The following is a 25,770-nucleotide window of genomic DNA, read 5'->3' as shown; positions in this document are numbered from 1 at the left end:
AGAGAAGTATTAAAAGTGCATACGTAAATATTAAGTCCTAGTAAGAACAGCCTCTGTTCCCTCTGGGGTAAACAGGGGCTGAAGCCAAAGCCCGTTCCAATGCTGCCAGGCTCTGAAATCTGTCTTCCGCATTTTCCAGGTTGCCCTCCGCCTCCCACTCCTTCCACTCCCCTCCCCCCGGAGGCGCGGCCCATTCTCGAGCCCCGCCCATTCAGGGCGTTCGTTCTCTAAGCCCCGCCCCCACCCGAGCCCCGCCCCCCGCGCGCTCACCGCCCCCTTGGCTTCTCCTTCTCGGCCGCCGTTACGCTGCGCTCCTCGGCGGCAAGATGGCGGCGCAACAGCAGGACGGTGCGGGAGGTGCGCAGCAGGCAGGGCCCGCAGCCGAGACCGACCCCTTGGGCCGCTTCACGTGTCCCGTGTGCTTAGAGGTGTACGAGAAGCCGGTGCAGGTGCCCTGCGGACATGTGTAAGCGGAGAGCCGGGGGACGCGGCGAGGGGGCGGTGTGATTGGGACGGGAATGGAGGCTCTGGGACCGAAGCCAGAGGCTCTGCCTGCCCGGGAGGGACCTACCTCTGGGCGTCCCTGAGAGGCCCGGGAAGTTGGCGGGACGCGCTCCCCTCCAGCCCTACTCACTGTCCAGAAATGTCCCACCTTCTTTGGAGCGCCGCTGTGTGCAGGGCGGCGTGTCACAGTCCTTCCGGCGAGGGAGCGGGCCGAGCCGCGCGGCGGGCGCTCGCTGGGGTCAGTCGGGGTCAGCCGTCGGGCCCGGGCCGAGTCTCCCTCGGACTGTCCGCACTGCCGTCCCGAAGCGCCTCCTGGGCGGCGGCGTCATGTGCCCAGCTCTGCTCAGTCTGAGGAAGTAGAAAAGTTGAGGGAACGCTGACCCAAAAGAACGAAAGAAGGGAGTTTTGATAATCGACCTGACCAGTCTGTCATGAACTGTGAAAGAAGTGAGGAGCCGGCAGGTAGAGACATCGTGTACTTGTGGGTAGGACTTGATCGATAACATTTGCAGTTCACCCCCCCCCCCCCCGCGGCCTTGTGGATGGCTAATTGACTGATGATAACAGCCACGGGGGGTGTGAAAATGCCCAGGGCAGGATCCCTGAGCGGTGGTAGGTCCTTTAAGGGTGATTAGATTCCTTCCTTCCTTCCTTCCTTCCTTCCTTCCTTCCTTCCTTCCTTTTTCTTTCTTTCAGATTTTGTTTATTAATGACAAAGGTAAGAGGAGAGAGGAAGAACCAGTTATCCCCCTGGCACAGGTGCTGCTGGGGCTTGAACTCAGGACCATGATCATGCTTGAGAGTCCAGGGCTTTAACCACTGAGCCACCTGCCCAGACCACGAGGTTGATTAGATTTGAATGTAGACCTTGTTCCATTAAACACACCTAAGCTGACAGAAAACCTGGGCCACCTGCTTCCTGCCGATAGAGGAGTTTTCCATGGCCTCCAAGCTTGTCAGGACACCACGGCGCCTGGCCATGGAACCTCGGCTGTAGGCACCTTCTTTGGAAGCCCGCTTGCACCTTCCTATGCACCTACATCTGCGCAGCAGCCTTCATGCAGGTGAGGCAGCTGAGGCTGGCTGCGGGCAGAGTCACCATAGCCTCACTCTCCCCTGATTGAATGTAGGCATCTGTTTGCCAGTTCAGAGAACTCGGGGCACCTGGCAAGGCCTCTTCGCCCACAGGGATTGCTTTTTTTTTTAAATTTCTTTTGAGTACACTGAGCTCTTTCTAGCTTCAGGCTGTTCCTGCTTGCAATTCAGTCTGAAACCCTTCCTCTGCAGCCTGCACTTCCTCTGCCACCACCCCAAATCCCTTCCAACCTTCCTGTTCGCATTTAAATTACTTGCCTGATCACCATGTTCATCTTAATAACCTCCCTGTTTCTCTCATGGAGTTTCCTTCTTTCTTGGACAGAAAATTGTAGGGGGGTCGGGGGTAGGTAGCATAATGGTTATGCAAAGAGGCTCCGAAGTCCCAGGTTCAATCCCCCGCACTAGCATAAACCAGAGCTGAATCAGTGCTCTGGTAATTAAAAAATAAATAAAGATTAAAAAAAAAGGTAATACAAAAAAAAAAAAGAAAATTGTAGGAATCACAAGGGAAGGAAGTGACCATATTTGTTTCACCCCTCTCTTTTCCCTAGTGCCCTAGTGTTTTTTTTTTTTTTGTTTTTTAAATTTTATTTTCCCTTTTGTTGCCCTTGTTTTTTTTTTTTAATTGTTGCTATTGATATCATCAATAGGACAGAGAAATGGAGAGAGGATGGTAAGACGGGGGAAAGATAGACACCTATAGACCTGCTTCACCACCTGTGAAGCGACTCCCCTACAGATGGGGGACGGGCGGCTCAAACCAGGATCCTTACTCTGGTCCTTGCAATTTGCGCCACGTGCACTTAACCCACTGCACTACTGCCTGACTCCCAGTGCCCTAGTGTTTAATTAGCCAACTTTCAATCTTATACTCAACTGACTGAAACAGTTTTGCCCATATTCTCTGCTATATTCTCAGAGGCGTAAGAAAGGCAATGATTTTCCCTGAGTTCACAGTCCAATGAGTTGATGACAAATTAGTACCAACAAATGTTCAGAACAATATGAAAATTCATGTGCAGTGGGAGAAAGCATTGAAAGTTAAAGCCTTATTGCACCAAAGTAAAAGTCTGGGGGTGGGGGGAGGATTCTGGTCCTGGAACATTATGGCAGAGGAGGACCTAAAGGGGACTGAATTGTTATGTGGAAAACTGAGAAATGTTACACATGTACAAATTACTGTATTTTACTATGGACTGTAAACCATTAATACCCCAAATAAAGGGGGGAAAAAAATTAAAGCCTGTGTTTGTAGGTGGGGAAATGATTAGGGAATGGATGAATGAATTAAAAAATCAGTAGTGAAAGCAAACCTAATGAGCATTGAAGTGGGATCTAGCTAGTCATTGAGTTCCTTCTTGGATCTGCCCCCCACCCCATTTCATTTACCTAATCTTTTGGTTTTTATGTATAATTGATTTTTTATTTTTCACCTGAGCACTGCTTAGCTCTGGCTCGTGGTGGTGTGGAGAATTGATTGGATCTAGACTTGGAAACTGAGGCATAAAAATCTTTTTGCATAATGATCATGCTACTTCCCCTGCCCATAGTTGACCTTTATAAGGAGACTTGTTACAGCACAGTTGGCCAGATGAAGAGCAGCAAACCTTGAGATTTGCTTGAGCCTTATAAACATTTCCTAAGAGGTCAAGGGACCAAACCCCACCTGGTAACCTGGTGACAGAAACAAAGAAAAAAAAAAACAATCTGATATGGTGAATATAGAAGAATTATAATGAGGGGGTTGTGGCGCACCTAGTTGAGCATACATTACAGTGTGCAAGGACCAGGGTTTGAGCCCCCGGCCCCCACCTGCAGGGGGAAAGCTTCACGAGTGGTGAAGCAAGGCTGCAGGTATCTCTGTCTCTCTCCCTCTCTATCTCCTCCTACCCTCTCAATTTCTAGTTGTCTCCAATAAATAAAGATAATAAAAAAGGGAAGAATCATAATTGGAATTAATAGTACTTATCCATGACCACTGATTTAAGAAATGTATATATGGCTTGGAAATAAAAATCACTGTGATTCTGGCTGGAGTGTTGAGTTTTTATAAAACTATTTCAAGTTTATGATAACTGCCTACTTCTTTAATCCAGTGAAATACAGCTAGAGAAAAGTAGATGACTGGTTATCAATGGAGGGCTTTTCTACATAGTAGAAACTGTGACAGGAATTGTGGAACATCTGAAAGGCTCAGCTAGAAAAAGACCCATAGGTAGGAAATAGAAACTGAAAGCCAGCCCAGACACAGGGACAGTTTAAAAAGCAGGCTCAGTCGTTGGATATGACTCCAGCACAAAATGGCTCAATATTTGATAGGGGAACTGTGTCTCACTGTGTGCTTAAAGGGGGATTTCGAGCTGATTTTCTGTGCAAGCTGAAGTTGGTTTCATTATGTCCTCTGCACCTTCTGTGCTTTCTTGAGTTAGTCATGTGGGCTGCCAACGAGAAGAGGCACACCAAGTGATGGTCCCAGAAGACTGCCAGAGGTCTGTCACGTCACTTGCATTTGGCTTCATTTAGTGGATTTATGTATAAGTAACACAACCAAATTTGACCCAGCAAAGTTTACCAACTGAAGAGCAGCACAATGTGAGGTTTCAATTTGAGGCCCCGAAGGCCTTCCTGCCTGCCTTTTGGACACCCCTTTGCACTTGGCATTACCTCTATATAGAACTCTGCATGCAGGTCTGAGAGGTTTTTCTTATAATTTTAGTTCTCAGCTTAAATGCTGCTACCTCCTTAAAGAACTTTACTGTAATGTATTCCAACTGATGTCTTTGCCCTACTTTATATACTTAATCACTATCTGAAATTAACATTTGTGTTATTCTCCACTCTGGAATGTAAATATGAGGCCATAGGCTTTGTTTTGTTCACCCTTGTAACTTCAGTGGTAAATGAGTAGAACCCATCCATGCTCTAGCCTCGTCTGGAATTTTTCCTAGCAGCATCAGCATCAGTGACAAAGACTATAATCTTCCTTCCTTCCTTCCTTCCTTCCTTCCTTTCCTAGAGCACTGCTCAGCTCTGGCTTATGGTGGTGTGGGGGGACTGAACTCGGGACTTGACAGAGCCTCAGGAATGAGAGTCTGTTTGCATGATTATGCTATCTTACCCCCCCCCCCGCCTCCTTTTTTTAAAAAATATTTATTTTCCCTTTTTGTTGCCCTTGTTTTTATCATTGTTGTGGTTATTGTTGTTGTTGCTAGGAAGGACAGAGAAATGGAGAAAGGAGGGGAAGACAGAGAGGGGTAAAGAAAGACACCTGCAGACCTATATCACTGCCTGTGAAGCGAACCCCCTGCAGGTGGGGAGCCGGGGGCTCAAACCAGGATCTTTACACTGGGCACCATGTGCACTTAACCCGCTGCGCTACAGCCCAGCCTCCCCCCCTTTTTTTATATATATATATATTTTTTGACAGGACAGATAGACACTGAGAAGAAGGGATGGGGAGATAGAGAGGGAGAGAAAAAGATGAACACCTGCAGACCTACTTCACCACTTGTGAAGCCAGCTGGGGGCTTGAACTGAGATCCTTGGGCCAGTCCTTGCGCTTTGCACTATGTGCACTTAACCAAGGGCACCACCGCCCGGCCCCCTGTTTTAGATTTTTTTTTTTAAAGCTGACATCATCTTTTCACATAATCTTTCCTTACCTGATATTTATTTATTAATGAGAAAGATAGGAGGAGAGAGAGAAAGAACCAGATATCACTCTGGTACATGTGCTGCCGGGGATTGAACTCAGGACCTCATGCTTGAGAGTATAGTGCCTTAGCCACTGCGCCACCTCCCAGACCGCTGTTTTAGATTTTTTTAATTTAAAAACATTTTATTAAACTATTATTATTATCATTATTTTTTGTCTCCAGGGTTATTGCTGGAGCTTCGGTGCCTGCACCATGAATCCACAGCTCTTGGAGGCCATTTTTTCCCCCTTTTGTTGCCCTTATTATTGTAGCCTTGTTGTGGTTATTGTTGTTGATGTTGTTTGCTGTTGGATAGGAAAGAGAGAAATAGAGATGGGGAAGACGGGGAGAGAAAGACACCTGCAGACCTGCTTCACCACCTGTGAAGTGACTCCCCTGCAGGTGGGGAGCCGGGGGCTCGAACTGGGATCCTTACACCGGTCCTTGTGCTTCACGGTAGGTGCACTTAACCCACTGCACTACCGCTTTCCCCCTAAACTATTATTTTAGTGGAAGAGACAAATACCAAAGCACTGTCCCGCTCTGACTTTTGGTGGTGCTGGAGATTCAAAGATATGTCTTTTTTGCCTCTAGGATTATCGCTGGGACTCAGTGCCTGCACTATGAATCCACTGCTCCTGGCGGCCATTTTTTCCCATTGTTGTTGTTGTTGTTGCTGTTGGATAGGACAAAGGAAATTGAGGGGAGAGGGAGACAGGAGGAAAGAGAAAGACACTTGCAGACCTGCTTCACCACTTGCAGTGACCTCCTGCAGGTGGGGAGCCAGGGGCTGGAACTGGGATCCTTGTGCTTTGCGCTATGTGCGCTTGCTTAACCCAGTGCGCTACTGCCTGACCCTAAGCATAAGTCTTTTGCATAACCATTATGCTATCTCCCCAGCCCTACATTAATTTTATTTATGGGAGATAAAAGAGAGGGAGAAAGAACTAGAGCATTACTCTGGCATATATGATGCCCAGGATTAAACTCGAACTCAATGTTTGATGATCCAATACTTTGTCCCAGGCTACGATGGTAGAAAGCTATGAGGTGTGCAGCTTGCCTTAGGTTATACATCTTGACTTCTGAGGTAGATTTTGCTACCCTACCTTAAATCTGTCATGTCGCTTACATAGGAAGCATATTGCAGCAGCCTGGGATGGGGGAATAGTAGATATAATGTTTGGCTGTTAAGTATGAGGTCCTGAGTTCAATCCCTGGCATTGTGTGTGCTGGAGTGATACTCTGGTTCTCTTTCTCCCCTCATCCCTCCAACCCTCCCTCCCAGTTAATAAGCTTTTTTTTTAAACCAGAGCACTAAATCAGTGCTGGCTTATGACGGTGTGGGGGATTGAACCTGGGACTTTGAAGCCTCAGGCATGAGAGTCTCTTTGTATAACCATTATGCTATCTACTCCTGAGTAAATTTTTTAATATATATAGTGACCCAAGAGGTGGTACAGTGAATAGAGCATTGGTCTCTTGCAAGTATGAGATGCTGAATTCGCGCTTGAGCATCGCATATGCTAGAGTGATGCCTGAATCTCTCCTCTTAATTAGTAGAACACTAATAAGTACTTAGTTCTTAAAAATACATACCTATATTTATTGAGTGAACCAGAGCATCCTCTGATATATGTAGTGCCATGGCGAGAACTCAAAACCTTAGGGTGTGGTGGTAGCACGTCAGGTTAAGCGCACGCACATGGTGCAAAGTGCAGGGACTGGCGTAAGGATCCCAGTTCGAGGCCCCCCCCCCAATGAAGCAGGTCTGCAGGTGTCTGTCTTTCTTTCCCCCTCTCTGTCTCCCATCCTTTCTCGATTTCTGTGTCCTGTCCAACAACAATGACAGCAATAACAACGATAAACAACAAGGGTAACAAATGGGAAAAAAATAACCTCTAGGAGCAGTGTATTATAGTGCAGGCACTGAGCCCCAGCAATAACCCTGGAGGCAAAAAAAAGACCAACTTATAAATTCATGCTTGCAAGTCGTGCATCTATTGCTGTGCACCCTCTTGGGCCACACTTTCTGTGTGTCTTCATCTGCCTAGGCTTCAGGGTAGAAATTTGAACTTCATTGACCTTTCTTCTCCATACTTAGTAAACCCGGCTAATTCTGTCTCTGAATCCCTTCCAGAGTTCTGTATTGCTTCAGCCAGGCCCTCCCAAATCCCTTCAGCCTTCAGTCATGCATTTGCTTTCTACTTAGTCTCTTATCAGCTTTCCTCATCTTAAAAAAAAAAAGATTCCCATTTAACAATTTTTGTATTGTTAAATGGGAATCTGGGGAATGTTATGCATGTACAAACTATTGTATTTACTGTTGAATGTAAAACATTAATTCCCCAATAAAGAAATAAATTATTTTAAAAAAGAATTTTAATAATAATTAAAAAAACTTTAGGGGGTCAGGCAGAGTGCATGTATTATAATGTTGCAAGGATCTGGGTTCGAGATATGGTCTGGATCTCTCTCCCTCTATCTTTCTCTTACAAAAACAAAATTAAGGTGATCTGGGAGGTAGTGCAGTGGATAAAGCAATGGACTCTCAAGCATGAGGCCTGGAGTTCAGTCCCCGGCAACACATGTACTACAGTGCTGTCTGGTTCTTTTTCTCCTTTCTTATTAATAAACCAATAAAATATTCAAAAACAAAATTATGGGAGTCAAATAATAATAATGCTGAATATTTAAGGGCTGACACAATAGCAAGCAGTTCACATGGCTAGTGCGCTGCTTACCCAGGCGTACGACCCACATGTGAACCTGCCCCCACTGCACTGAAGGAAGGTTTGTTTTTTTTTTAAAGAATTTTTATTATCTTTATTTATTGGATAGAGACAACCAGAAATCAAGAGGGAAGGGGGTGGTAGAGAGGGAGAGAGACAGAGAGACATCTGCAGCACTGCTTTACCATTCGCAAAGATTTCCCTCTGCAGGTGGAGACCGGGGTCTCGAACCCGGGTCCTTGAGCATTGTAATACGTGTGCTTAACCAGGTGTGTCACCACCTGGCCCCTGAAGGAAGATTTGCTGCTACGTGTGGTCTCTCATTTTCTTTCTCTCCCTCTGTCTTCATTTGAGAATATTAAAAAAAAAAAAAAAAAAGGGCAGTAGATAGCCTTATGCCTGAGACTCCAAAGCCCCAGGTTCATTCCCCTGCCCCACTATAAACCAGAGCTGGGCAGTGCTCTGGTGAAAAGAAAAGAAAAAAAAAAAAAGTGACACTGACTGAAATTAAAGTCCTTATAAAAAAAAAAAAAGTCCCAGAGGTGTCGCAGTGCATAAAGCATTGGACTCTTCAAGCATAAGGTCTCAAGTTCAATCCCTGGCAGCACATGTACCAGATTGATGCCTGGTTCTTTCTCTCTCTCCACCTATCTTCTTCATGAGTAAATGCATAAGATCTTTAAAAAAAAAAAAAAACTTTTTTAAACCGACAGCCCTCTTGTCTATGATAATCCCAGAACTATTTTTCTAAAACTTGGATTTGGTCTTGATATCTTGCTTCAAACATCTGGCTTCATACTGAAGAAATGTTAGACTTTTATATTCTCAGATGCCGTATGACTTTTAACGTTTTTGTGGGGCCAGTGAAATAGTTCACTGCTTTGCTGTGCATCAGCCAGGTTTGTCTGGTCTTCACTACATTAAAAGCTTCTGTACTATAACATGCTGGTTTGATCTCTGTCTTAATTTTTTTAAAAAAAATTATTAAGGGGGGATTAGATAAAACATAATGGCTATGCAAAGAAACTATGCCAAAGTCCCGGGTTTAATCCCCCTCTTCACTGTAATCCAGAGCCGAGTACTCTGGTTAAAAAAAAAATAATAAAAATGATAAATTAAAAAAAATTATTAACATGGAGGGGAGATGAGCAGCCAGAACATCACTCTGGCATGCTGAGATGATGAATTCAGGACCTTGTGCTGAGAGTTCAACATTATCTACTGCATCACCTCCTGGGCTGTGCAGTGTGACTTTGTAATTCTAAGGACCCTGAGTGTTCTTCCATTCCACCGCTGGCTAAACCCTTTCCATTAAGGATGATCATGTCCGGGCTCCCGACTGCTTGTGTCTGCCTTGTGTTCCCTTGTGCTTTGTACTCACCACTCGTGGTAACCACTCACATTTGTGGTGCATTTTCTGTGTACTAGACACTGGACTAATTATCTGCAGTAGATCTTCCATCCTCCCAATAATTCTAGAGAGGAACTTTTATCTCCACTTTGCAGGGGAGAAACTGAGGTTCAAGAAACCCCACCAAAAGGGTGGGGGAAACAGCGTAATGGCTATGCAAAAAGACTTTTATGCCTGAGACTCCAAGTTCCCTGGTTCAGTCCCTAGCACCACCATAAGCCAAAGGTAAGCAGTGTTTTGATTTAAAAGAGGAAGGAAGGCCACCAAGGCTCCTCAGTGAAAGGTCTGATATTTAAAGACTATACCTTATGCTATGTATAAAGGTAGGTTTGCATTTGTTGCTGTTGCTGGACCTGTGTTTTCATTGCAAACACATCTCTTCCCCCATACTAGGAGAAATCCAGTATTTGAATCAGTAGTAGAAAACAAATTGCTTCTAATTCACTGGAGATTGATGTCTTCTTAAAAGTTTACCCATTTTTGCTGTCTTGTCTCCACAATGCATGACGCAGGTTCTCTGTATGTCTTGTTCTAGCTTTTGCTCTGCATGCCTGCAGGAATGTCTGAAGCCGAAGAAACCTGTCTGTGGGGTATGTCGCAGCGCTCTGGCACCTGGCGTCCGAGCTGTGGAGCTCGAGCGGCAGATTGAAAGCACTGAGACTTCTTGCCATGGCTGCCATAAAAATGTATGTGGAAGTAACTGAAATAGTGTCTTTCTGTGATGAGATATCACAGAGCTGTTGCCATTTTGTTTCTGACATTAGAGCATGGCTAGACAACTAACAGCATGTGTGCATGCTAGTTATTTGTGGTGATGGCTGTGCTGTTTCATCTCAGTAACTTTTAAGAGCTGGTTCAGTATTTATTTTGACTTTGAAAGTCATAGAAATTGCTATCTCGATTTTTTTTTTCCCCTATAGAAGGCTTATTTTGTCTAACCACTACACAGTGTTAATTAAAATATGATGACAATGATAATCTCTTAATTGTTAATTAAATTATTAAATAAAATTAAGTCATTAACTCAAGAAAACTGAGTTGGGAATTTTATAATCTACATTATTGCAGATATAAAATTTAATGAAAACTTAGCACTTTAAGGGAGAATCATTATATAAATGTCAGTATGAAATCACTTGATTAAGTTGGTCCAAGAGTTGTGGTTTATTGTTAAGCTGAAATCACTTGATTAGAAGAGCAATATCTAACATTTGAAATGCAGTCTTTTTTTTTTTTTGTAAAATTATATTAGAGTAAGCATACTTTGGAGAAATACTGTCGTCTTATTTTCGAAGAGATAAAGACAGCTTTAGTGGTTTTACAGTCAAGATTTTAATACTAGAAAATGCAAAAGTTGGGTGGGGATAGATAGCATAATGGTTATGTAAAGAGACTCTCATGCTTTAGGCTCCACAGTCCCAAGTTCAGTCCCCCCCAACCACCACCACCATAAACCAGAGTGGAGCAGTGCTCTGGTAAAAATAAAATTAAAAAAAAATTTTTTTAAAGTAATAATACAAGAAAAATAAAAGAAAATGCAAAAGTATAAAATAATGTAGTCCTGTTTCCTTACTCCAGAAATTACTTCTTTTTAAAAAAATATCTTTATTTTTTTATTGGATAGAGACAGTCGGAATGGAAAGATAGGGAGAGAGGAAAAAGACAAGACACCTGTACCACTGCTTCACCAGTCGTAAAACTAGTCCTCTCTGCAGGTGGAGACTGGGGGCTTGAACCTGGGTCCTTGCATGATGTAACATGTATGCCAACCTGACCCCCAAAAATTATTTCTTTAAAAGTGGTTCACAAAATATTTTCTGCCCTTTAACAACACAGTTGTAGAGTAAGATCATACGATACGACTCTACAATTTTTTTAACTTTTGAAAAAATTTTTTTTTACTGGACAGCCTTGTATATCAGTTCATGAATTTGACACCTTAATGTGAATAACTAAAGATAGATGTACTCTACCATCCCTTTTATTTTGGAGTGACTTGGCACTAGATATTATAGTGTCTGTAGTTCTGAATAAGGTTATTTTTTAAAAGATTTTATTTATTCATTAATAAGAAAGATAGGAGGGAAAGAACCAGACATCACTCTGGTACATGTGCTGCCAGGAATTGAACTCAGGACCTCATGCTTGAGAGTCTAGTGCTTTATCCACTGTGCCACCTCCTGGACCACAATAAGGTTATTTTCCATCATTTTTAATTATGGGCTCTTCAGTTAACATTATAGAAAGCTGGTGTTCAAATATTGAAGCTTTTTTTTTTTCTCTTAGTTTTATTAATTTAGAAACTGAGTATATTGAAATAAAACTTACCATAGTCATTCTATGTATATGTGTGATGGAGTTTTTTTTTTTTTTTTCTATGCTTTTGATTAATTCTCCTTTTTAAAAATTAGTGGTGGTATTTGATTATACTTTTTTTTAAACTTTAAAAAATATTTATTTCCTTTTTGTTGCCCTTGTTTTTATTGTTGTTGTAGTTATTGTTGTTGTTGGACAGGACAGAGAGAAATGGAGAGAGGAGGGGAAGACAGAAGGGGAGAAAAAGATAGACACCTGTAGACCTGCTTCACCGCCTGTGAAGCGACTCCCCTGCAGATGGGTAACCGGGGGCTTGAACCAGGATCCTCACGCCATGTGCACTTAAACCACTGCGCTACCGCCTGACTCCCTTGATTATACTTCTTGATATGTTATGCCTTTTTTTGGTCTCTACCTTCCTTCATTTACACTTTAAACAATTTTTTTTAGAATGCCTATAATGAAGTACTCATCTCTGGACTTTCTTTACATCTTGTGAAGATTTTATTTTATAGACGAAATAATCAGATTTGTGTTTTTTTATATATATATTTCCTTTTTTGTTGCCCTTGTTGTTTTATTGTTGTAGTTATTGTTGATGTCATTGTTGTTGGACAGGACAGAGAGAAATGGAGAGAGGAGGGCAAGATGGGGAGAGAAAGATACCTGCAGACCTGCGTCACCGCTTGTGAAGCTACTCCCCTGCAGGTGGGGAGCTGGGGGCTCGAACTGGGATCCTTAAGCCGGTCCTTGCACTTTGTGCCACATGCACTTAACTTGCTGCGCTACCGCCTGGCCCCCCCTTTTTTATTTAAATATCACAAACACTAGGGTTACTAGCCTTTACTTTCTTTTGCTTAAATGGTCACTTTTCTCAGTTATGCAGAGTGGAATAGGGTTCTTGGCTTGCTGTAAGGAGTCTAGTTTAAATGTTAGTGTGCAAACCTTTGGAGTGTGTCTATGAACAGAATGTAAGTGAATAAATCAGACCTCTGGGAGAGTTACTTTATTTTTAATGTTTTATTTTATTTGAATTTGAATGAGAGAAGATGCAAAGTGAAAGACACAAGAGAGACAGGCCAGACAACTGCTAAGCTCTGGCTTATGGTGGTGCTAGGATTGAACCTAGGACTCTGGAACCTCAGGCATGAAAGTCGTTTTGCATAACCATTATGCTGTCTCCCCAACCCCCTGGGAGAATTATTTTAGAATGGAAGCAGAGATCTTGATTCCATCAAGAAAAACATAAACCTTGGTATTAATAAAAATTCTGCAACAAGTAGTCAGGGTTTCATTCCCATTAGGATAGCCAGGAATCTGATGGGATTGCTTGTCATTGTGGTAGAGATGTAGATACACCTTGCCTTTGCTTTGGGGCTGGTCAGACATGGTCTAATTAACTAACGTGTGGGCTTTGATTCTTCCTATTCAAGTTCTTCCTATCCAAGATTCGGGCTCATGTGGCTACTTGTTCCAAATACCAGAATTACATCATGGAAGGTGTGAAGGCCACCACAAAAGATGCATCCCTTCAGCCAAGGTAAATGAGTCAATAACTCCCTTAGGTGGTGATCTTCTTTTGCTACGGACATGTGGAGTGGAGGGCCAGTGAGACAGTTCACCTTGCAAAGTGCCTGCTTTGCTGTATGGTCAACCCAAATTTAAACCCAGTCTCAGTGGCATCTGGGGAAGCTCTGGTGCTGTGTTGTCTCACTCTCCCTCTAGTGTGCATGCACTTTTCTCTTTCTGGAAAAAAAAAATTGACTTGGAGCAGTGAAGCACCAGCTTGATAAAATAAGATATTAGACACTTCACACGTTCAAGGATTTAGCTGTATGAATTCTGGAAACTGCTTTTATTTTTGTTTTTGTTTTTAAATTTAAGAAAGGAGACATTAACAAAAACAAAACCGTAGGATAGGAGGGGTACAACCCCACACAATTCCCACTACCCGATCTCCATATCCCATCCCCTCCCCTGATAGCTTTCCCATTCTCTATCCTTCTGCAAGTATGGACCCAGGGTCTTTGTGGGTTGCAGAAGGTAGAAGGTCTGGCTTCTGAAATTGCTTCCCCACTGAACATGGGCATTGACTGGTCGATCCATACTCCCAGTCTGCCTCTCTCTTTCCCTAGTAGGGTGGGTCTCTGGGGAAGCAGAGCTCCAGTACACATTGGTGGGGTCGTCTGTCCAGGAAGTCTGGTCGGCATCCTGCTGGCCTCTGGAACCCGGTGGCTGAAAAGAGAGTTAACATACAAAGCCAAACAAATTGTTGAACAATCATGGACCTAAAGGCTGGAATAGTGCAGATGAAATATTGGGGGGTACTCACTGCAGACTCTTGTGTACTTCTGCTTTCAGGTATATATTTTTCCCTGATTTATGGACACATGAACATATGCTCTATCTCAGGGGACCTGGTCTATATCTAGGTTTGGGGACTTTATTGGGGAGTGAACTGCCTGGAATGGAATTAGAGAATACTATGAAAGGAAAGGTCTCACCCGAGTGATGAAGCTGAAGGGTTGTCATTCCACACCTTTTTTTTTTTTTTTTTTAACATGGGGGGGTATATGTAAAGGCGGACTGTTGACTTCAAATGTTAGCTGTACTGTTAAGTTATTTCCCTAACTTTTGACCTGGCACTTAAGTTATCATAATCTTTAACACATTTAGTAACTTTTTAGAGGGTACAAAAGTTGAAGTTGCATAGAAAAGTACCTGCAGGGAGAAACTTATGAGTGGTGAAGCAAGTCTGCAGGTGTCTCTCTATCTCCCCTTCCCCTCTCAATTTCTCTCTGTCTCTATCAAATAAATTAAATGAAAATAAAAGTACTCATGGAGAGGGTTTGTCCCCCCACCTTTTATTTTCCAGGAATGTCCCAAATCGTTATACTTTTCCTTGTCCTTACTGTCCTGAGAAGAACTTTGATCAAGAAGGGCTTGTGGAACACTGCAAGTTATCCCATAGCACGGATACCAAATCTGTGGTAAGAAACTTTTTTAAAACCTTTTTTATTATGGGGAAAAAGTTAATCTTACAGGGGAAAAAATAGAATTAGTACAGTAACTTTTCTTTCTAACAGTTGAAAAAAGTTAGATACATTTATTTATGGTTGGGGGGGGGAAACCAGAGCATCGCTCTGGCATGTGCCATGCTAGGAATCAAACTCAGGACCTCATGTTTGAGAGTCCCAACACTTCGTCACCTGCATCACCTTTTAGGCTGAAAAAAATTATAATATATTTACTTAGCTATACTTTCTTTTTTGCTGAACCATTTTAGAATAAATTACATATAATCATGACTTTGTTCCTTTTTTATATTTATTCTCTTTTGTTGCCCTTGTTTTATTGTTATTGATGTCATTGTTGTTGGATAGGACAGAGAGAAATGGAGAGAGGAGGGGAAGACGGGGAGAGAAAGATAGACACCTGCAGACCTGCTTCACCACTTGTGAAGTGATTTCCCTGCAGGTGGGGAGCTGGGGGCTCCAACCCAGATCCTTACACCCAGTCCTTACACTTTGTGCCATGTGCACTTAACCTGCTGCGCTACCGCCCGAAACCTGACTTTTCTCCTTTTTAAAAAAAAATTATTTATTTGTTGGATAGAGACAGCAGGAAATTGAGAGGAATGGGAAGATAGAGAGGGAGAGAGACAGACACCTGCCGACCAGCTTCATCACTCACAAAGCTTTCCCCATGCAGGTGGGGGCCAGGGTCCTTGCACATTGTAATATGTGCGCTCAACCAGGTATGTCACCTCCTGGCCATCATTGCTCCTTAATATGCCTCTTAAGAACAAGACTTTTTTTTTTTTTTTTTTTTTTTTTTTTGCGCCTCCAGGGTTATTGCTGGGCTCGGTGCCTGCACTATGAATTCACTGCTCCCAGAGGCTGTTTTTTCCATTTTGTTGCCCTTGTTGCAATTGTTGTTGTCATAGCTGTTGTTATTAGAACAGAGAGAAATCTTATTAGATAGAACATAGAGAAATCGAGAGAGGAGAGAAAGATAGACCCCTATATTATTAAACTCTTATCTGATGTATGGCATGTAAAGATCTTCTCCCGTTCTGTGAGGGGGTCTCTTGGTTTGGGTAGTGGTTTCTTTTGCTGTGAAGAAGCTTTTTAATTTGATGTAGGCCCATAGGTTTATACTTGCCTTAGTCTTCTTTGTAATTGGATTTGTTTCATTGAAAATGTCTTTAAAATGTATGCGGAAAAGAGTTCTGCCAATATTTTCCTCTAAGTATCTGATAGTTTGTGGTCTAACATCCAAGTCCTTGATCCACTTGGAATTTACTTTTGTGTTTGGTGAAATACAGTGGTTCAGTTTCATTCTTCTGCATGTTTCAACCCATTGTTTCCAACACCATTTGTTGAAGAGACTCTGCTTTCCCCATTTAATAGTCTGGGCCCCTTTGTCAAAGATTAGATGTCCATAGGTGTTATATAGCTGTCATAAGGTTAATCTTTAACTCTTCTGCAGTAAAAAGTACAGGATTTGAGCTTTCACTTGGGTTCCAGGACAATTATTAGTGGTGATGGATGAATTATTAGTGCTGGTGGCATCCTTTAGTTCATTGCAGTAAACCTTTAGTTACAGCTTACCACTTCTAGAGTACCTGTTTTCTCTTGCCTTGCAAACCCTAGGTTCTGGTGAGTGCGGTCAGTTTTCACACCAGGCACCCTGAGAGAGAAGAGAGAGAGAGAGTGAGAGAGAGAGAGAGAGAGAGACCGACCACATACCACTGCTCAACCCTGGCCTGTGGTTATACTAGAAATTGAACCTGGGACTTCAGAGGCTCAGGCATGAAGGTCTTGCATGACCCAGCCCCTCCCTAAACTCTTAATGTTGTGCTATAGCAAATTCTGCAGATGGATTTCCTTTCTTTTTTTTCTTTTTAAAGAAAGTTTTTATTTATTTATTTATTATTTATTCCCTTTTGTTGCCCTTGTTGTTTTATTGTTGTAGTTATGATTGATGCCATTGTTGTTGGATAGGATAGAGAAATGGAGAGAGGAGGGGAAGACAGATGAGGAGAGATAGACACCTACAGACCTGCTTCACCACTTGTGAAACTACTCCCCTGCAGGTGGGAAGTTGGGCTCAAACTTGGATCCTTACTCCAGTCCTTGCGCCACTTGCGCTTAACCCGCTGCGCTACCGCCTGACTCCCTAGTTTTTGTTTTTTAACCAGAGCACTGCTCAGCTCAGCTGTGCAGGATGGAACTTTAGACTTGGGAGCCTCAGGAGTGAGTCTTTTTGTATAACCATTATGCTGTCTACCCTCCTCCCCATTAGCTTTCTATTTACTTTTCCTAACTTGCACTCCATTTTTAACCAGACTATTGCTGCTAAGGAAGTATACTTTTTTTTTAAGCTTTTATTTATTTATTAATGAGAAAGATAGGAGAAAGAATCAGACATCACTCTGGTACATGTGCTGCCGGGAATTGAGCTTTGCGCCATGTGTGCTTAACCACTGTGCCACTGCCCGGCACCCCACCCAGTACTTTTATAATTCTTGTTAATCTATATTATATATGATAAACATGTTGATACTTGCCATTTTAACATAGTTGAAGTAATACTAGAATAATCATAATAGAAATAAGCAAGCAAAACAGAGTGCTATGGTGACCCACCATGTTTTTTATGAGATTAGTCACAAAGAACATATTATTGTGGGCCAGGCAGGTGACTCAGCAGGTAGAAGTCTGTCTAACAATGCCTAAGGCCCCACAGTTAGCTAGTCACCACGACATAGTGTTACAGCAGAGTGGTGCTCTGTATTGTCTCTTTGATTAAATAAATATTTTTATAGAAGAATTGATTATTTTTCTTCAAATTGGCATTATCCTTGACATTTATATCCATGTTACATAGGTAACTGTTGAAATGGGGGGGGGGGCAGGTGGTGGCACACTCAGTTGAGTGGACATGTTACAATGTGCAAGGACCTGGGTTCAAGCCCTTAATCCCTAGCTGCGGGGGGGAAAAGCAATAGACAAACAGGAACCTGGGGTGTTGACTATGCCTTCTGTTCAATCTTGCTTTTTCCTCTCTGATACCAGATTAACTCTGTTTTGTTGTTGGTTTTTGCTGTTTTGGTTTTTCGTTCATTTGCTTTTGCAGTGCCCAGGGAACAAAGCCTGGGCTTCATATATACACTCCACTGCTGAGCCACATGTTCTGGTGTGTGTGTGTGTGTGTGTGTTTCTTCCCTGTTGCATATTTTTATGAGGGAGAGACACCAAACTGCTTCTCCACCATCTGGAATTCTTGGATCTAGGGATTGAACCCAGGGTGTCTCACTTGAAAAGTATGTGCTTTACCCACTGAACTACTTTGCAGGCCCCACTTTGCATGTTCTTTGGCTGCACTAACCAAGTGATGTTTTCTGTGAAAAACACATCAAAGCCAAGTTAACTAATTACTAATCACTAAGTGTGTGTCCCAGGCGGTTGTACAGCTTTATAGCACGGGACTTACATGTCTAAATCCTGAGTCCTTTTCTTAAAAAAAAAAAAAAATTATTGTATTTATTTATTTTCCCATTTGTTGCCCTTGTTTATTTATTTATTTTTTATTGTTGCTGTTATTGATGTTGTCGTTGTTAGATATGACAGAGGGAAATGGAGAGAGGAAGGGAAGAGGGGGAGAGAAAGACAGACACCTGCAGACATGCTTCATTGCCTGTGAAGCGACTCCCCTGCTGGTGGGGAGCAAGGGGCTCGAACCGGGATTTTTATGCCGCTCCTTGCACGTTGCACCACTTGTGCTTAACCGCTGCGCTACCGCCTGATTCCCGAATCCTGAATTCTGTCCCAGACAATACATATACCAAGGTGACGCTCTAGTTCTTTAGAAAAAAAAAAAATCAGTAAATATGCATACACAGAGATGCAAATAATGGGGGCCCGGCCGAGGGTGGCGCACCTGGGTGAGTGCACAGGTTACAATGCTCAAGTATCCGGGTTTGAGAGTCACTCACGCATGCGCGCTCCCCACATGCAGGGGGAAAGCTTTGCAAGTGGTGGAGCAGGGCTGCAGGTGTCTGTCTCCCCTGCCCCTCTCAATTTCTTTCTGACTGTCCAATAATAAAGGGATTTAAATATATATATGGAAATCTGTGGTCCAAAAACATTTCTGACTGTTGAATGGCCTTGAGATTTCTGTATATCTTCCCCCCCTCTCAGTACAGAGTTTCTGTGTATCTTCTTTTCATGTCTCCCTTTGTTTGCATATAACAGCATGTTTTATGTATTATAAAGATTGTTTTGGCAGGTTCCACACCAGTACATGTAGTTCTGTTTTTAAATTGAACAACACAGCTTTGCATTAGTTGTCTGTACCATCATTTCCCCTGTCTCATTGTTGAACATCAAAATTATTTCCAAACAATACCAGGAAATTTAAGGACTAAATATTGTATGCAACTAAAAATTATTGTTTGGTAGGTAGGACAATGCATTATTATTTTTTAAATATTTTTTTTCCTTTTTTGTTGCTTTTATTGTTTTTATCATTGTTATGGTTATTATTGTTATTGATATTGTTGCCAGATAGGACAGAAATGGAGGAGGAGAAGACAGAGATGGGGAGAGAAAGATAGACACCTGCAGACCTCCTTCACCACTTGTGAAGCGACCCCCCTGCAGGTGGGGAGCCGGGGGCTTAAACCGGTATCCTTACCCTGGTCCTTGAGTTTCATGCCATGTGTGCTTAACCCACTGCACTACAGCCCGGCCCCCAGGACGATGCATTATATAAAAGTTAGTGTCTATTTTTAGACTGTGCTGAAGTAGTTACTGGTAAAATTTTGTCATCTGTCTCTGTTTTGACCAGAGCAGTGAGTACTTAGTTCTGGTTATTAGTGGTGCTGGGGATTGTACCTGTAATCTCTTGTGCATTACAACTATACTTCCTCCCCCACCACCTAAGTGTATCTTTTTTTTCAATAAATTCTTTTTCTTTTTCTTATTTTATTTATTTTTAGACCGTTTTTTAAAAATATTTATTTATTCTTTTTGTTGCCCTTGTTTTAATGTTATAGTTATTATTGTTGGATAGGACAGAGAGAAATCGAGAGAGAGGGGGGAGACGGGGAAAGAAAGATAGACACCTGCAGACCTGCTTCACCGCTTGTGAAGCAACTGCCCTGCAGGTGGGTGGGGAGCCGGGAGTTTGAACCGGGATCCTTAGGCCAGTCCTTGTGCTTTACACCACGTGCGCTTAACCCACTGCGCTACCGCTGATTCCCTTATTTATTTTTTTTATATCTTTATTTAATAGAGACAGCCAGAAATCTAGAGGGAAGGTGTGATAGAAAGGAAGAGAGAGTGGTCCAGGAGGTGGCGCAGTAGATAAAACATCAGACTCTCAAGCATGAGGTCTTGAGTTCAATCCCCGGCAGCACATGTACCAGAGTGATGTCTGGTTCTTTCTCTCTCTCTCTTTCCTCCTATCTTTCTCATGAATAAATAAATAAAATCTTTAAAAAAAAAAAAAGGAAGAGAGAAAGACACCTGCAGACTCGCTTCACCACTTGCAAAACTTTCTCCCTGCAGGTAGGGACTGGGGACTTGAACCTGGGTCCTTGCCCACTGTAATGTGCACTCAACCAGGTGCGTCACCACCTGGCCCCTCAATAAATTCTTTTTTCTATTAATTAAAAAATAATTTTTTATTTTTAACCATTGCATTGATCAGCTGTGGTTTATGATGATGTGGGGGGGATTGAACCTGGGACCTTTAGAGCCTCAGGCATGGGGGTCTCTTTGCTGTCTACCCCCCCCCAGTGTATCTTAATTAATTAATTTTTTTTGTGAAATAAGTACACCAATCTGAGTGTTGAGTATAAGGGATGAACCACCAGTTATTGCTACTTTGATGTAGATTTGAAGATAGGAGATTTTCATAGATGTTAGCATCTTTGCCAATGGTTGTGTATATCTAAAAAAGAAATTGTTGGGTGTGGATTAATTTAGTCATAGATTAATAAGCATTATGCTATAAACTATTGGAGTTTCTACTGCTGCTGCTTAATTCTCTCTTTTTCCCCCCTATATTGGCTCCCTTAAGTACTATGTGTGCCTATTGAAGCCTACCTTCTTCTTGGCCCTCTGTTCTATCTCCTCTCAGAATTCCTTACTGAAATTAAAAATTTCAGCCCTTCCTTTTGGAAGACATGTTCATGCTCTTACACTCCTGCGTGCTTTACCACTACAGCTCCAGCTGTGCCTGCCTACTTGTTTTGCTCAAGGAGTTTTGTCACTTCAAATTTAACCACTTCCTTTGTCTCGGTATCATCTTGTCAGTGGTGGGGTTCCATGTCCAGCTTAGACCATTTATGCCTGCTTCCTCCCTTACCTATCATCTCCTCTCCGCTCATGTTCTGCCAGAACTTAACTAGGTTCAAGCCCCCCAGGCCCCACCTCTGGGGCAAGCCTCGAGCAGTGAAGCAGCGTTTTAGGTCGGTCGCACGCTCGCTCTCTTTTCCTATCGGGTGAAATGATCATCATTATTATAGATTAGAAAACCCAGATCTAGGGAGTCGGGCAGTGGCGCAGCGGGTTAAGCGTATGTGGTGAAAAGCACAAGGACTGGCGTAAGGATCCCAGTTTGAGCCCCCAGCTCCCCACCTGCAGGGGCTTCGCTTCACAGGCGGTGAAGCAGGTCTGCAGGTGTCTATCTTTCTTTCCCCTCTCTGTCTTCCTCTCCTCTCTCCATTTCTCTCTGTCCTATCCAACAACAATAACAGCAATAATAACTGCAACGAAAAGGAAAATAAATATAAAAAAAAAATAAAGAAAACTCAGATCTAGACTGCATTGTTCGGATCATAGTCAGTAAGGGGACAGTATCATTATTTGAGCTTATACCCATCCCCAAGTTATCACTGAATCATGTAGGAGACTGTCACTGTTTTCCTTCACAAAGAGGACTGAATAGATACCCTGGATTGGTGTGTCAGGAAAGCTGTCCTGGGACAGAGGCCAGCTATAGGCCCCACAGACGGAATGCCACAAATACCTGGTGCCTAAGACCTTCCCTCTTTGTTGAAAGGTTTGTCCCATATGTGCCTCGATGCCCTGGGGAGACCCCAACTACCGCAGCGCCAACTTCATAGAGCACATCCAGCGCCGGCACCAGTTTTCTTACGATACTTTTGTGGTGAGTCTAGAACCTGAACTGTCATATCTCTCCTGGGTTACATGTGCTGCTGGGGATTAAACTCAGGACTTCATGCTTGAGAATCTAATGCTTTCTCTACTGCACCACCTCCCAGACCACAGTATTTGTAGTTTCTACCTAATAGAGTACCTTATTTGGATTCCTCAAAGTTCAGATGCCCACAGGGATCACACATAATGAAAATGTGTTCACAAGAATTTTCAAATGGGGCCAGATGGTTGTGCACTTGGTTAAGCGCACATACTGCAGTGTGCAAGGACCCAGGTTCAAGCACCCAGTCCCCACCTGTGATGGAAAAGCTCCATGAGTGAAGCAGGATTGCAGGTGTCTCTCTGCCTCTCTCCCTCTGTCTTCACCCTAATTTCTGTCTGTCTCTATCCAATAATAAAAAGATTTTAAAAATGTTTTCTAAAAAGTGAGAAAAAAGAATTTGCAAACATGACTATAATATATGACTCATGCTATAATGTCATCCACTCCAACTGATTATCCATATGTGGAAATACAGTTAAAGTACTTCAGGTCAAACAAAACATCCACAAACCAGTTGTCGTCTGATTTGTATCTTTCCCCTAGATCTGAAAGGAATACACTAAAGTGTCAAGTTAAGGTTTAGTTTTAATGACTATTTCATAACCCAATAAAAAGGACAGCATAGCTCTTTAAGCTGCTATAAAAAGAATTTACTTTCAGGGGTTGGGAAGTGGCACAACTTGTAAAGTGCACAAGTTACCATGTATAGGGAACTAGGTTCAAAGTCCCCAATCCCCACCGGCAGGGCATTGCTTCACAAGCAGTAGAACAGGCTACAAGTGTCCCTCTTTCTCCTTTCAATTTTTTGTTTCTATCCTAAAAATAAAATTTAAAAAAATATTTTAAAAAATATTTTATTCTCAATCTAATAATGTTTAAAATCCATATTTCAAAAACGGTGCCCCTTTTTTTTTTTTTTTTTACTGTTGTAAAGATGAATATGATTCCCAAGTAAATAACTGTGCCTCAATAAACTAAAAAGGCTTATTGATTTCACTATTGCCACTCCTAGTTTGAGCATTTAGTCTCTGCTAATCTCCAGTCATGGTCTTTCTGGTCTTCACAGTCCTATCTAGAAGAACCATGATTTTCACTATAAGGTGAGGCAGCAGAAGCAGAGAGATCAGTTTGGCCAAAGATATGTGGATAGCATCACAAACCACAGAGCTGGCAGCCCTCTTTGGAACCCTTCTGCTTGGTTGTCCTACTTCTATTTAAAGCAGGACTTTATAGCTACAGATAGTTGCCAAGACTGAGTGTCTCTGTTTTACCCTTAGGACTATGATGTTGATGAAGAGGACATGATGAATCAGGTGTTGCAGCGCTCCATCATCGATCAGTGAGCCAGTCCTCTGCTGCCCATCTCATGTTCCAGAGCTTCCATTACATGTCAAGCGTAAAACATGTGACTCCTACACCTTAAATGTACAACAGATCTGGAAGTGAGCAATGATGTTAGGACAGGGTCACTTTAGACAGGGAAACATCCCCAGATCAGGGCCCTCCTTCCCTTGGGACTCCTCCCCGGCTGTTAACCTTGTTTGTCACATTGTCCAGTCCTTTATCAACCTCAGCTACTTCTGGAACGTCTGCCTCTTCTGGAAGAGAACCCAGTTTTTCACCCTCTCCTTGTTTCACCCTCTTCCTCCCATCCAATGTTCATCTCTCAGGTCCTCTAAGTAAGCCAGGACTTTTTCTGGGTCATGAATAGCACAAATGAGACAATTGTCTCTTCTCCTGTCTTTGAGATGTGTTGAGTTCTGGCAGTACCGAATCTGATGAGCGCCTGAGCTGTTGCAGCAGTTATTTGAAGCTGGAGTTTCCATCCTGGAAACATTTAAAAAGTCCTGTTGGATTAATGTTCTGGGGTTAGCAAGGTCTGATGCTGGAAATTTTGATTAATAATATTTTCCTACAACTGCACACCCTTAGAATTAACTGGTTCAGTCTTAAATGCCTGCATGGTGCCTTTTTAGGTTAGGGTGTAACCATATATTTTTAGTGAAAATAAGTGTTTCTAGGTTAGAAAAGTTTAAACTCCATTTATTCATGAGTGGGGAAGATCTACTGAGAGAGATGAGAGGGTCATAGCTTTTGGTTCTGATTTTCAAACTAAAGAGGTATTTCCAAATAACTGGCTCAGGTTGCCTCTATTTGGAAGTGTGCTTACGTTCTTGTGCTTGAAGCATGAAAAGGAGTCCTCAGATGAGTAAGAAGAAAGGTTTGGGGGCTCTACTGGATACTGGTTCTTACATCTTTTATTTAAAAACTTAGATTAAATTGAGCAGTGCTTTTCTATCACAAGTGGTTTATGAAGTTGGTTACAACAGAATCTGAGTGAAAGCCAGAGCTACCTAAAGCTGAGAAGGTCATAGGAAATCTAGTGTTGCAGTCTGCTGAACCTTCTGACAAGACACACTGTTTGGAAGCTATAGTACATCTCCTGTCAGCAGTTATTAATGGAAACTTTCTTTGCTAGCAGCTCAACAAGTTTGATGTTCCACATGTTTTTCAAATATTATTAAACACGAGGCAAAGAGCTGTCAGCTGAATCTGTAGGAGCAGAACCTCTGACCAACCAAAAGGCATCTGGACTTAGGTTCATTTTTTTCATGTCAGACATTTCTAGTCTGAATACGAACATTCAATGCTTCATCCGTGACTGAGGTTGCAAGTGACAGGGCATTGGGCTCTGCTGCGGTGGCCCTCTCCTGATCTGCCAGTAAAGTGGCAGGTGTCTAGGAACCATCAAAGACATAGCCCCTTGGGGGGCGAAATAATTTTTCCTAGTGTGTTTTTCTTTGGGAGGGCCCAAATGTTAGTCAGCTTTTTTATTTCTGGAAAAGAAAGTCCTCTTAGATCTCCCTGAATTGAGATCATCTGAGTCTTAAGTTTAAGGGAACTTTGACAAAATCTTCACTTGAGGGAACTGATGAGAGCATGTCTGTCTCACCAGTGGTACCAAGAAACTGATTCCCTTGTATTAAGTGCACTTCATGTATTTCTAGTAAGATGACTTTCCAGAAAGTAAACTTTGTTATGTTCTGGCTTTTAAAAGGTAAAATATAAATAAATTTCATAATTTATCCAAATGGCAAGTTGGTAATGACTGTTTTCATTAACCACCTTTGGCTAAAATGTGGGACTGGGGAGCTTCCAGAGGACTGTAGCTCTTTCTGTGGAGAAGTTCTTGTCTGTCCCGGGAGTGCCAGCTGGCCTTGATACTTCCCCAGCTGGGTCAGCCCCCACTTCTCACGGGTGGGAGCTCTGGTATGGCAAGAAGTGCCCATGATTCATTTCCATTCAGATGGCATAGTGCTGGGCCCAAGACATTCTAGTAAAAGGGTCCTGTAAGGGAAGGCTTTTGTGTAGAACTCAACTGCTAGTCAACTTCATTATAATTTCTGGTAAAAGTTCACTCAGACCTCCTGGGCAAGATTAAAGTTCTGAGTTCTGCCACTGACTATGGGAGATCTGTCATATATTTCCACTTTCTGAAACTGTTTCCTTACAATAAATTGTGAATAATCTTCTGGCTTCTAGCTTCTTTATGAATAGGTGGGATTTGCTATTAATTTTTACCATTTATGTCTTTATTATTTATTTATTTATTCCTTCCCTTTTGTTGTCCTTTGCTGTGCAGATGTCCCCTCAGGCTAGTGCCAGTTCCCACGAGAGTTAATACGATATTTTTGAAGTGCCCTTCCCAACCAATGCTGTCCCGGCTCATCACACCCGGTTTTTGCCCTATAAAGCCCTTCTTCCGCCCCTCTCTCTC

The 25,770-nt window shown here is 42.6% G+C and overlaps 1 protein-coding gene across 1 annotated transcript; it reads left to right on the top strand.

Annotated features, from left to right (window-relative positions):
• Nucleotides 1–303: 303 nt before the first annotated feature.
• On the top strand, nucleotides 304–25,522 carry RNF114 (ring finger protein 114). The gene is made up of 6 exons (XM_007533166.3): nucleotides 304–466; nucleotides 9,976–10,126; nucleotides 13,190–13,296; nucleotides 14,632–14,746; nucleotides 21,831–21,938; nucleotides 23,270–25,522. Exons 1-6 carry the CDS (start codon nucleotides 327–329, stop codon nucleotides 23,333–23,335), a joined length of 687 nt encoding a protein of 228 aa, XP_007533228.2. The 5' UTR covers nucleotides 304–326; the 3' UTR covers nucleotides 23,336–25,522.
• Nucleotides 25,523–25,770: the final 248 nt, after the last annotated feature.

Source organism: Erinaceus europaeus, chromosome 1 (assembly GCF_950295315.1).
Source record: "Erinaceus europaeus chromosome 1, mEriEur2.1, whole genome shotgun sequence".
Classification (NCBI taxonomy): Eukaryota; Metazoa; Chordata; class Mammalia; order Eulipotyphla; family Erinaceidae; genus Erinaceus; species Erinaceus europaeus.
The sequence above is the reverse complement of the archived record's forward strand: the minus strand, read 5'-3'. Positions and strand labels throughout refer to the sequence as shown.

Coding starts and splice junctions, on each gene's coding strand:
- RNF114 (XM_007533166.3), top strand. CDS start 327: ATGGCGGCGCAACAGCAGGACGGTGCGGGAGGTGCGCAGCAGGCAGGG. Junction 467..9,975: donor CAGGTGCCCTGCGGACATGT/GTAAGCGGAGAG, acceptor GTCTTGTTCTAG/CTTTTGCTCTGCATGCCTGC. Junction 10,127..13,189: donor GCCATGGCTGCCATAAAAAT/GTATGTGGAAGT, acceptor TTCCTATTCAAG/TTCTTCCTATCCAAGATTCG.